The 11764-nt window shown below is 32.0% G+C and overlaps 1 protein-coding gene across 1 annotated transcript; it reads left to right on the top strand.

The window, feature by feature from the left end:
- Nucleotides 1-257: 257 nt before the first annotated feature.
- LOC110649054 (BURP domain protein USPL1) lies at nucleotides 258-1705 on the top strand. The gene is made up of 2 exons (XM_021803455.2): nucleotides 258-492; nucleotides 673-1705. Exons 1-2 carry the CDS (start codon nucleotides 436-438, stop codon nucleotides 1468-1470), a joined length of 855 nt encoding a protein of 284 aa, XP_021659147.1. The 5' UTR covers nucleotides 258-435; the 3' UTR covers nucleotides 1471-1705.
- The last annotated feature ends 10059 nt before the right edge of the window (nucleotides 1706-11764 follow it).

Below are 11764 nucleotides of genomic sequence, written 5' to 3'. Positions count from 1 at the left end.
ATCTAGACATTAATCATGTACTTGTATATGCCCATGTGGCCAAGAATGCAACTTGACTTAAGTTAATCACAGACCAGAAATAAGTTCTGAAAAATACTTAATATAAGTTTTGACTTACCATTATCTTAATTAATATAATTTATTGCTTAGGATTTTCTAGGCACAATTTACATGGCTAAAACCAAACAAGGCCAAATGATGCCTTGTCATGAAAGATATATACATAGTAGTGCATTTGAAGTATTCCAGCCAGACAAGTTGACCACTATTCAGTTTGATGATATATATCTCAGCTCAGCTAGCTATATTTACACATTTAATTCTATAAAATAAAACAAAAACAAAAAGAACTTGTTAATTAGTTCATTTTATAGTTAATTGATTGTTCCTATTTTCAGAAGTACAGGAAAAAAGCAAAGAAAGTCCCAAGCAGAGATGGGTATTCATTTTCCTTCCTGGAGAATTATCCTTTCTGTTCTACTTGTTTTATTGGTAATTAATTTCTGTCTCTTCTCCATGAAAAAATGAGTTCAGTGCTTGCCTTAGATTAATTATTTAATTTTCCAGGAAGGAAAATTATCCTGCTTCGCATATGTATATATGCTTCTTTCTGCTGTTTTTCTTGTATCAATTTCTTTGTGCAATTAATTTTTCCAATGTTCTATTCTACAGTTTGTCAGAAGCAGTAGTTCCAGGATGATAAGTGACTCACAATTGAAAGACTCTGCTGGTGATGATAGCCAACTACTCATCAAGAATGGCCTTGTTGATCATCAAATGCATCACATGGACCCTTCAGTCCATGTTTTCTTCACCTTAGATGATCTAAAAGCTGGAAAAAAGATTCCAATCTACTTCCCTAACAAAGACCCTTCTGATTCTCCCCATTTGTTATCTAGAGAAGAAACCAATTCCATACCTTTCTCTTTATCACAACTCCCTTACCTTCTTGAACTTTTCTCTCTCTCCAAAGACTCTCCTCAAGCCAAAGCCATGGAATATACTCTAAGGCAATGTGATGTTGAACCCACAGAAGAAGAGACCAAGATATGTGCTACTTCTTTAGAATCAATGCTTGATTTTGTACGTGCCACCTTTGGATTGGATACCCAATTCAAAGTTTTAACTACTAATTATCTCACATACCCAGTTACACAATTACAAAATTACACTGTTTTGGAAGACCCAAAAGAGATTCTTGCAGAAAAAATTGTAGGATGTCATGTAATGCCTTACCCTTACGTGGTCTACTATTGCCATAAAGCAGAAGGTGGGGACAGGCTGTTTGAGATGTTACTGGGTGGTGAGGATGGAGAAAGAGTGCAAGCTCCAGGAATTTGCCATACGGACACATCTCAATGGGACAGGGACCATGTATCGTTTCGTCTGCTGAAAATGGAACCTGGAACTTCGCCAGTTTGCCATTTCTTCCCAGCAAACAACATACTTTGGGTGCCTTTGTCCGCTTAACTAAAATTTAGGATGTAATTGTACATTTTTTAAAGTGTTAATGTAGTGTTTTTGTCCTGCTTAATATCGTATGTAAAATACTAGTGTGCTTGTCATTATTGCCCTGCAAGCTCCGTTTAGGGAGCATCTCCTTCTGAACTTGGCTGAAGGGTCTATGTACTCTATATATTTTTCTATGAATCTGTAATTTGTGATGGTTGATCTGTAATTATAAATAAACAGAATTTTTAATTAATTTGGACTTAGATTACAACGATAATTAAACTTTAATTCCAAACTAATTGGTATCGGTTATGTAGAAATTTTTTACTATTCAATTCTGTTAGACACTAAATCCACATTAATATCCTAATTTAAATTTAGATTAAGAAGGAAAAAATGATAACTTCATCTTACGGTCTGAAAAAACCTTTTCACCTTGTTTGGATTGCGTATAGCATGATTTATTAATGTATTATATTCTAAGATATCGTTTTTATTATTAACATGTTTGAAAAGATGGTATGGTATAGAATGATTTAACAACTTTTTTTTTTGTTAGATGTATGATATGTTAAAATAAATATAAAGATTATTAAAATACCTTTATTGATGATGAAGATATAAGGAAGGATTTCTGAAAATAAAAAAATACTATATAATTAGAATTTTATGAATTGTGTAAAGAAAAAGTAAGAATACAAAATTTTAAATCATCCCAACCCATCAAATTGGTGGTTTGAAAATGAAGAAAAACATAGACAAACAGAGTAAAGATGAGTGGAGAGCAATGTATTTCTTATTGAATTTTACAACCAACCAATGAGGTCTCTATGCACAAAGCGAAGAGTATTCTAGAGCACACCTAGAACACGCATTTGCATTGCCAACTACACTATATTCTCATAACAACATTCTAGAATGATAGTTGGGCGTAACAAACTAACAAATTCTTGGTGCCATTTCTAACTGAGCTAAAAAGCTAAAAATGAAATAATTTAAATGTCTTAATCTCCTTCTCCTCCTGTCTCCTCTCCTCCCCCCCCCCCCGCCCTTCTCTCTCTCTCTCTCTCTCTCTTAAGCGGGAGAGTAATGAAGTTCTTAGTTTTCTCATGGAAGGTTGGGTTGTTGCTGATATGGATGGTTGCTTGATTATCGCAAGGCAATAGTATTGGAGTTTGAAGAGAAATATGGAAATCTTAGAGGAGAAAAGAAATCCATTTTAACTCTAGGCAATACTAGCCATGCTGCGATATTCAGCCTCGGCTAATGACTGACTGACCGTTGTCTGCTTCTTTGATTTCCACAAGATGAGGGATGACTCGAGAAATATGTAAAAGCCAGTGATGGATTTGCGACTGGTTGGGCAAGTACCCTAGTCAGTGTTACAATAGGTAGTGAGCTTAAATGAAGATTGAGATGGGAAAAATACACCTTTGGAAGGACAACCTCGTAAGTATTTCAAGACCTTAATAACAACATGCCAATGAGGGAGTCTTGGCGTCTGAAGATACTAACTAAGCTGCTAAACAGGAAAGGAGATATCAAGTAGAGTTAAACTTAGGGATAATAATTCCCTTACAATCCGCTGATACTCCTTAGGATCTGGCATAGGATCCCCATATCAGGCATAAGACGAAGTGCCTTTGCCATGGGAAAAGGAGTAGGTTTAGCATTCAAGAGGCCAACATCAGTTAACACGTCCATTATATACTTTCTTTGACTGATAAACAACCTTTTAGGAGAACGTGCAAGTTCAATACCTAGGAAATATTTTACAGATCCTAGGTCTTTGATGGTAAAAACTTCATCAAGAAACTGTTTTATGGAGATAATGGAATCTTCATTTGTGCCAGTGAGAAGAACGTCACATATACCAAGAGAGCTTGAAATTCACCCCTTGAAGACTTTGTAAATAACCAATGATCAGTCGAAGATTGTTGAAAAGCAAACTCTTTGAGTTTTATGGTGAATTGTTTATTCCATTGATGGCCCGCTTGTTTCAAGCCACAAAGTGACTTGATTAGCTTGCACACCTACCTTGTTTTTGCCTTTTTATAGGCCTTTAGAGGAAGCATATAGAGATCTTCATTAATGAAACCGTGGAGATGGGCATTATTTACATCAACTTGGTGAAAGGGCCAATTCTTAGCTGAGGCAATGGCTAAGAAAACTTGCACTATAACTATTTTAGCAATTAGTGAGAAAATATCCACATAATAATTTCCTTCCACCTGATTGAAGCCTTTTGCCACTAGCCGTGCTTTAAACCTATCCACTACACCATCTTGCTTATATTTGACTCGATAAACCCATTTAGAAGTGATGGATTTCTTACCAGTAGGAAGATCAACTAGCTGCGAAGTATTATTGCTCTCAAGTGCTACCAACTCTTGCTCCATGGCTTGAATCCATCTAATATCATTCTTAGCTTAATGATAAGAATAAGGCTCTTTAACAGTTGATACGTTAGTCATAAAAGCAAGATAAAAAGAATGAAGTTTAGGAGCTAAAATAAAATGATCATAAGGGAAGACCATACATGCAGAACCATCATGATGAGAAGATAATGTTGTTAGTAAAGAAGTAGATGTAGTAATAGTAACAACAAAATATTGTAACCAAGATGGTTTTGATGTATTAGGAGTACTACGCCATAATGGGACAACAAATAGTGTGGGATTTGACACATGTAATGTAGAAAACGATGACTGTGGTGACTCTTGACAGGGTGAATGTGACGAAGGAATAGTACTTTTTGTTGGAGTAGTAACAATAGAATATGGAAGTTCTATTGGAGTAGTAATAGGAACCATAGGAATTGGTGTATTTGATGAGATAACTGGATTAATTATTGTAATCGAGGGTTTATGTGGGAAGATTGACTCATAGAAAATCACATCTCTAGAAGCAAACATTGTGTGAGAATTGATATCATAGACTTTGTATGCCTTGTGCCCAGTTGCATATCCAAGGAATAGACATTTAATAGCTCTTGGTTCAAGTTTGATCTTGTGTGGTTTGTTATTAGTGGCAAAACATAAGCAACTAAAAATCTTAAGATGATCATAAGTGGGCAATTTGTTATGTAAAACTTCAAAATGTGTTTTCCACTTTAAAACATAAGAAGGTAACCTATTTGTAAGATATACAACAATTAGGATGGCTTCACCCCAAAATTGTTTGGGTAAATGAGATTTAAAAAGAAAGGCTCGAGCTATCTGTAACATGTGTTTGTGTTTTCACTCGACCACCCCATTTTGTTGGGGTGTATAAAGGCAGGACCTTTGGTGTTGAATACCACGGCTATGAAACAAGGATTGGCAAGATGAGTTGGTGAATTTAATTCCATTGTTTATGCAAATGGTTTGAACACATTTCTAGAATTGTGTTTCCATTAAATTCAAAAACATGGTTAAATGAGAAGTATTTAGGTTTTATCTCTCATTAGATATGCCCATGTGGTTTTGCTAAAGTCATCTACAATTGTGAGAATGTATCTTGCTCCTAAAAATGTATGAACATGATATGGATCCTAAAGGATGAAAAATCTAACTTATATAAACCAGCTACTTCATTCCCAATAGCAATTATCTCCTTAATCCAATGGTCCTACAGGGTACAGTGTGAAGGAGAAAAAGAAATCATGATGTTAGTATTATATAAGAGTTTACTTATTGAAAGAAGATTGTATTTGAAAGAAAGAACATATAGAACATTATTAAGCACTATTTTTGGATGCAAGGAAATAGAACCTATGGATGTAACTAATTTTGTTGTTCAATTAGGTAAATATATAGGTGAGTAATTGTGTGGTGGTTGTGTTTGGGAAAATAATGTGATATCTAAACAAATATGGCAAGTGGCTCCCGTATCAATTATCTAAGGGCAAATAGTCTTATCATTTTTGCGAAGAAGACACAAATGAAGTTCATTACCTATGAAGTTCAAGTAATTAGTAGAATTTGGTTCCATTATCATCTTTACTTTCATATATTTAGCAAATTCCTGTTGAATAACAGTTGATAAATTGATGCTTCTATCATTTGGTAAGAATGAGGAATCAGGTATTTCTTCATCCAGTGGAGTCTTTGTGATTTGAGCTGAATGAGCTTGGTTCTATTAAAAAACATGTTTCTATTTTAATTCTTTGTACCAATATGAATAACCATGGAGCTTAAAGCATGAGTCACATGTGCGCCCTTAATATTTGCAATAATTGAAAAAATGATCCTCCTTCTTCTCTGATTCTCACCTTTTGTTACCAAAAATTCCTTTGCGCCCTTCCATTTTATAATTCATGTCCTTGACCATCATTGCTCTAGCTTGATCCATTGTATCAGAAATAGATATTATCTCTCACTATTTCTCAACCTAAAGAATCAGGGAGGATGCCTTGCTCACGTTAGGTAGAGATTCATGTAATAAGATCTCATTCTGTACATGGTCATAACTTTTGTTCAATCCCATGAGAAACTAGATCAATCGATCCTCATTTTCAATATTGGCCACAATCATAGCTGCTCCATGGCTACATGTAAGAAAATTTCTTAGGCAAGATAACTCGTTCCACCGCATTTTCAATTTCATAAAATACAGCATAACTAATGTATTTCCTTGAGAATATGTACTAATCTCCTGTTGGATCTGGTAAAGCAACAGGCTGTTGCTTTGACCAAATTGTTGCTCAAGCTCACTCCATAACTCAGATGCAGATGTTACATATAGAAAGGCCTCCACAAAGTCTTTAGAGATAGAATTTAAAATCCAAGACAACACCATATTGTTAGTGCATTGCCATTTTTCATAATTTGAAGATCAACATCAGGCATAACACATTTCCCATCTATGAAACCAAGTTTATCCTTAGCCTTAAGAGTAATCTTAATTGATCGACTTTGTAACGATTCAAGCCAGGGCTGTTACTAGCGCTAGGGATCGGGTCAGTTTAAAACTGTCGAAACCCGTAGCTAGTCTAAAAACTGTAAACATATATTTAATATATGTTTTATTAACACTTAAACATATAACAAACCATTACACCTTAGTCTTTTCATTCATAAATAAACATCTTTAACCCAAAAGTGGTTTAGAATTTGAACCTTAACATAGATAAGCTCTAAAGCGTAATGGTTCTACAGATATACTCCCAAAAGAGGTTAACATAATCATAAACATCATCATTCATACTTAAAATGTTACATAACTCCAATTTCCTATAATTGCCAATATAGTACTATTCATTCATATTTTACATGTCCATCTACCCATACATCATACATAAAGAAGAGCACTAAAGCTACCCCTGTTACTCTCTCTCCAAAGAACTATTTTAATCTTGCAGACCTGCACTTGAGGGTTAGGGGAAAAGGGTAAGCTTACACAAGCTCAGTGAGTAAACTAACCAATATTAATTATATCATTCATTTCATTCATATGTCCTGCATCATCCAAATGAATTTTCATATCATAAACATTTTACTAGGATAGACTTGTCACCAGTGACTCCCCAAATCCAATGTGCCCAGCTCGTACAGAGGCTCCTTAAGACTTTCGCTTAACATATATATCTAATGTGCTCAGCTTATACAGAGGCTCTTCAGGACTCTGCTTAAAACATGACCTGTGTCATGCATCAGGGGCATCATAAAGATCTCCCCTTGGATTTTATGGATCCATAACATATCTAACATAACGTAGTCACAATGTGAGGGGAGTCAGTGGGCCATCCATCATCCATCAAATGCACCAACAATAATTATGCAATTATGCAACATATATGTGCTTTAGATGCATACATTCTAAATAAATATGATATGATGCAAAAGGATGATTATAAATTAAATTTAAATAGTTTTCATTTTATTAAGATTAGAGTCACTCACCTCTTGTAACCTATCAACCTCCTATCTCAAACGGTAGCTATCCTAGGATCCTTAACCTTTCGAGTCCCTCAAGCCCAATCCTATAAAATCAAACCCTAAAAATTTATACAAGATTCTAAAACTCTATACACATGTTAAACATCTTATTCTAGGCCCTTAGAAACCATGAAACCATATTTTAGAACCTTAGAAAAGAAGAAAAAAAAAGTCGGACAGAACCTACTTTGGCTGCAGAAGTCTCAGGCTTCTGATAGCCTTTTAGTCTAGTGCTAACTGCGGCTGTTGAAGTCTTGGACTTCAGCTATCAAACCTAAAAATTTTCTAAATTTTCTAAGAAATTACATGTTTCGACTGTCGAAACTATGGCTTTAGGTAACCGAACCTAAGAATTTCCAAAATTCCCAAATTAAAAACCTGCAAAATACTTCTTCCAAAAACCTCAAAACTCATTCCAAATTTCTAAAACACAAACTCAAACATATAAACATATCTCTAGAGCCTAAAACAACTTGAAATCATGCTTAATTCCCACATATATTAACTAAAAACTCAAATCCTAAGTTTTCTCCAAACCCAACATAACAATACAAGGACTCCCTTAAATCATCAAGGGGAACCTATCATTTAAGGCCCATAACACTTAAACATGACTAAACTAATACTAAAAACATGCCAGTTCAATATAAATCATAAAACCCTAACCCTAACATCAATAAACTTCCCAAATCTCATCTTAAAAATAACTTTACATAAAATTGAAGTTATAGAAACCTAATTCCTCAATAACCTACTTAGATTTATCTATTAGATAAAAAAAAAAAAAAATGTTACCTCTTTTCTTGGAGCTTGAAGGTGAGAGAAACAAAGATCTAAAGTTTAAATCTACTCTGACAAACTTATAAATGGAAGAATCCACCTTCAAACTTTGAAAAAGTCAAATAAATCTCCTCAAAACCCTCCTTGCATGCTCCGACAGTTGAGAGAGAGAGAAGAAGAGAAAAATCCAAGTGTTTTGGCAGAAACACGAACTGTAATCCTTTTTATACCCTCGCTGTCGAGGAGCTTTTGGCCGCTAAAAGTCTAGCTTTTGGCTGCTAAAAGTCTAGCTTTTGGCTATTGGATTTCAGCTGCCAGAGTCCACTCTGCCCAAAAAAGAATATTTAAATAAGAAAAGGGACTTCGACTGTCGAAAGTCCATCCTCCGGTTGCCAAAGTTACTTCTGCCCAAAATACACATTCTTAAAAACTTTTAGGAAAGAAAACCTTTAAAACATTTTCATTTTCAAATACACTTTAAACGACTCAAACACACATATACATAAACTTGTACACCTCCTACCACCCTTCCCTTCATTCGCGAAATCTTTGAATTTGCCAGAATATTCCATCTGCTACAGAAATTCAGACGTCGGGAAATGGTATGTGTTACATTCCATGATAAGTAATTCAAACCAATTAGAGGAGCGCTTACCAAAAGTAAACCTACATGATCAGAATTCTAGAGATTGTAAGACTCTCCGATAGTAATTTCATCAACATGAATACTAGATAGAGTCTCTTTTTCCATAATTTCTCAATCGAACCTTTTATCTTGCAACTTCTCAAATTTCAGGCTACTTTGATCGTGGCTCTGATACCATGAAGGAAAATAGAGACAAACAGAGTAAAGATGAATAGAGAGGAATGTATTTATTATTGAATTTTACAACTAACCAATGAGGTCTATATATGCAAAGTGAAGAGTATTCTAGAGCACACTTAGAGCACGCATTTACACTACCAACTACATTGTATTCTCCTAACAACATTCTAGAATGATAGCTAAGCATAACAAATTAACAAATTCTTGGCACCATTTCCAGCTGTGCTAAAAAGTTAAAAATGAAATAATTTAAATGTCTTCAAAAAAGCTATGGAAAATCATCATTTTACAATCTAAAATCACTATTTTTCAATAACAATCTTCTGAACAAGGAGATAAACCATACCATACATTTGGAAACCACGGCAAACTGTGATCGAAACAAGGGATTAAGGAGACATTCTAGTGATTAGAATATTTAGTAATATTTCATAGAAAATAACTTATATATGAAAAATATTTTTCACATAAAATGTTTTCTTAAAAAATAATTTCAATGAAAATATTTTTTCATTTGGTTACAATGTTGAACTAATATATATATATATTTATATCATATGTGTATAAGTATTTTCATATTTTAATAAAATTATTAGTCTATAAAATAAAAAAATAGTTTCATCTCTTAAAAATAGCAAGTCATTTTTCATGAAATTAATTTAGTTTTTTTAACTAGTAAAATATTTTTTGTTCACCTATTTTTTTTAGTGTCTCAAACACTAAAAAATATGAAAAATATTTTTCATAAAATAAATAAAAACTCAATAATATTCGAGTAGTCTCTAAATTTAAAATCAAAATTAAAATGAATAAAAAATATAAAATTTCTATTAAGAGACTTCAAATTCAAATACCACTTAGTGGAATGGGAATTTATTAACCCATTTACTTTATACCAAACGGGATGTGTGAAAATTATAAGATAGCTAGAGATAATTAATCATGGCATTATGTGCATATCCCAACTTCTAGGAACTTGAGAACCATGCTTCTTGCTACTTCACATACATGTCTATTTATTTGGATTTTGGATGTGTGGAAAATAAAGAGAGAGAAAATAATTAAAGAAAAATAAAAAAAAAATTTATTATTTTTTCTTATTTAAAAAGAAAATAGAAAATAATGAGAGGATGGAAACAATGATTATTTTTTTATTATTTTCTATTCAAATTAAGTAGAAAATAAGAAAATTAATGGGGAAAAACTACTTTTTCATAAGCAAATTACAAGTTGTTCTTTTCATTTAAATTCCTTTTAAAATTAAATGATAAAATTTCATAATTTTTTCTGCTCTTTTTATTTTCTATCCTTTTCAAACAAAGAGAAATTAATAAATTATTTTGATTTTTTCCTCTCTAATTTTGCTTCCATCCAAACAAGAAAGAAGAAAAATAATAAATTTAAAATATTTTTTTATTTTTCATTTTTTTTTCCTAAAAAATTTCTCAAACATTGTGTAAGACAATAATTTTAATTAATTCCTTTCTTTTTCTAGCAATTTGATTGAAAAAAATTATCTAAATATAACTTATTATAAATTCGAGTGGATTAATTATCATCCAAAACAAGAGCCTTCTCTTATTCAGAATGGTGAGTAGGAGTTTCATGATAAATGCGACGAATGGACCAATCATCCAAAGCAAAAGCATTGTCGTTTTGGGCTAAATACGACAAGTGGACCAATCATCTTTCCTGGCAAGTTGAAGTTGGTCTCTTGTTTAGGCCTTGGATGACTTCTGGGCTTCCGGCATTGACGCTCACCCATTACATTTTCTCTGGGACAAGTGTAATCGGTAGAATAAGATTTTTTTTTTTTAAGGAAAAGAAGATATAATAAGGTAAAATAAAGAAAAAATTTTTTAACTTTATTTTTTCTGCAAGGAAGTTGCAGTAAATAATAATTTAATATTATTCAAAAGGAAGATATAAAAAAGTAAAATAAAATATAAAATTATAAAAATATCTTTATTTTGTAGAGATATATTTGAATATTAAAATTAATTATATTTATTTTTTAATAAATATGATTTTTCATGTAAAATTAAGAAAAAATTAAATTAAAAAAATAAAATCAAAAAAAATTATACCATTTTTCAAATAAAATTCAAAAAATAAACATAAAAAAATTAGTATGATGTAAGAAAAAAAATCAGTATAATGTAAGAAATGCAACAAAAAATGCAAGAACTTCCTTATGGACATTTTTTTTCTTTTTATTTTCTTATTTTAATTTATTATTATATAATAAATTTATTTATTTAAAAATAAATTATAAAATATAAATATAAATTTGAAATATGATCTTGATAATAAATTTATATTTTTTTATCAAAATTATATTACTTATGTACTTAAATACATAAAAAATAGATTTTAATTTAGAAATAAAAGTTTGAAACATAACATCAATAACGTATGTATATTGTTTATTAAAATTATAATATTTAAATATTTAAAAATAAATTAATTTTTAATAAAAATAATAATAATATATTATTGCAGGGCAAGTCTTGGGGACTTGGGCCATCTTGCTCTACATCAAGGTTGAGGTCGGGTGGGTTGGAAAGAATTGTCCTCAAACCATGGATCAGATTGGGATAAGTTTGGTTAACAGTTTCGATTCATGAACTTAACTCAAAATTAGGGTAACTAGCCTCCTTTCCTATAATTTAAACCAAAATTGGTCTGAACTGTTGATTCGAACCGACAATTTCAAATCAGAGCAGGTTTGATTCAAAAAAATCTTTTATTTTCTTTTTAAAATTATATTAAATTTATACTTGGATCC

Source organism: Hevea brasiliensis, chromosome 15, assembly GCF_030052815.1.
Source record: "Hevea brasiliensis isolate MT/VB/25A 57/8 chromosome 15, ASM3005281v1, whole genome shotgun sequence".
Lineage (NCBI taxonomy): Eukaryota > Viridiplantae > Streptophyta > Magnoliopsida > Malpighiales > Euphorbiaceae > Hevea > Hevea brasiliensis.
Note: the sequence above shows the minus strand (reverse complement) of the source record. Positions and strands in the feature narration are given on the sequence as shown.

Excerpts from the sequence above, each read along its gene's own strand:
- LOC110649054 (XM_021803455.2), top strand. The coding sequence starts at position 436 with ATGGGTATTCATTTTCCTTCCTGGAGAATTATCCTTTCTGTTCTACTT. Across the intron at positions 493-672 it reads CTGTTCTACTTGTTTTATTG|TTTGTCAGAAGCAGTAGTTC; the intron begins GTAATTAATTTC and ends TCTATTCTACAG.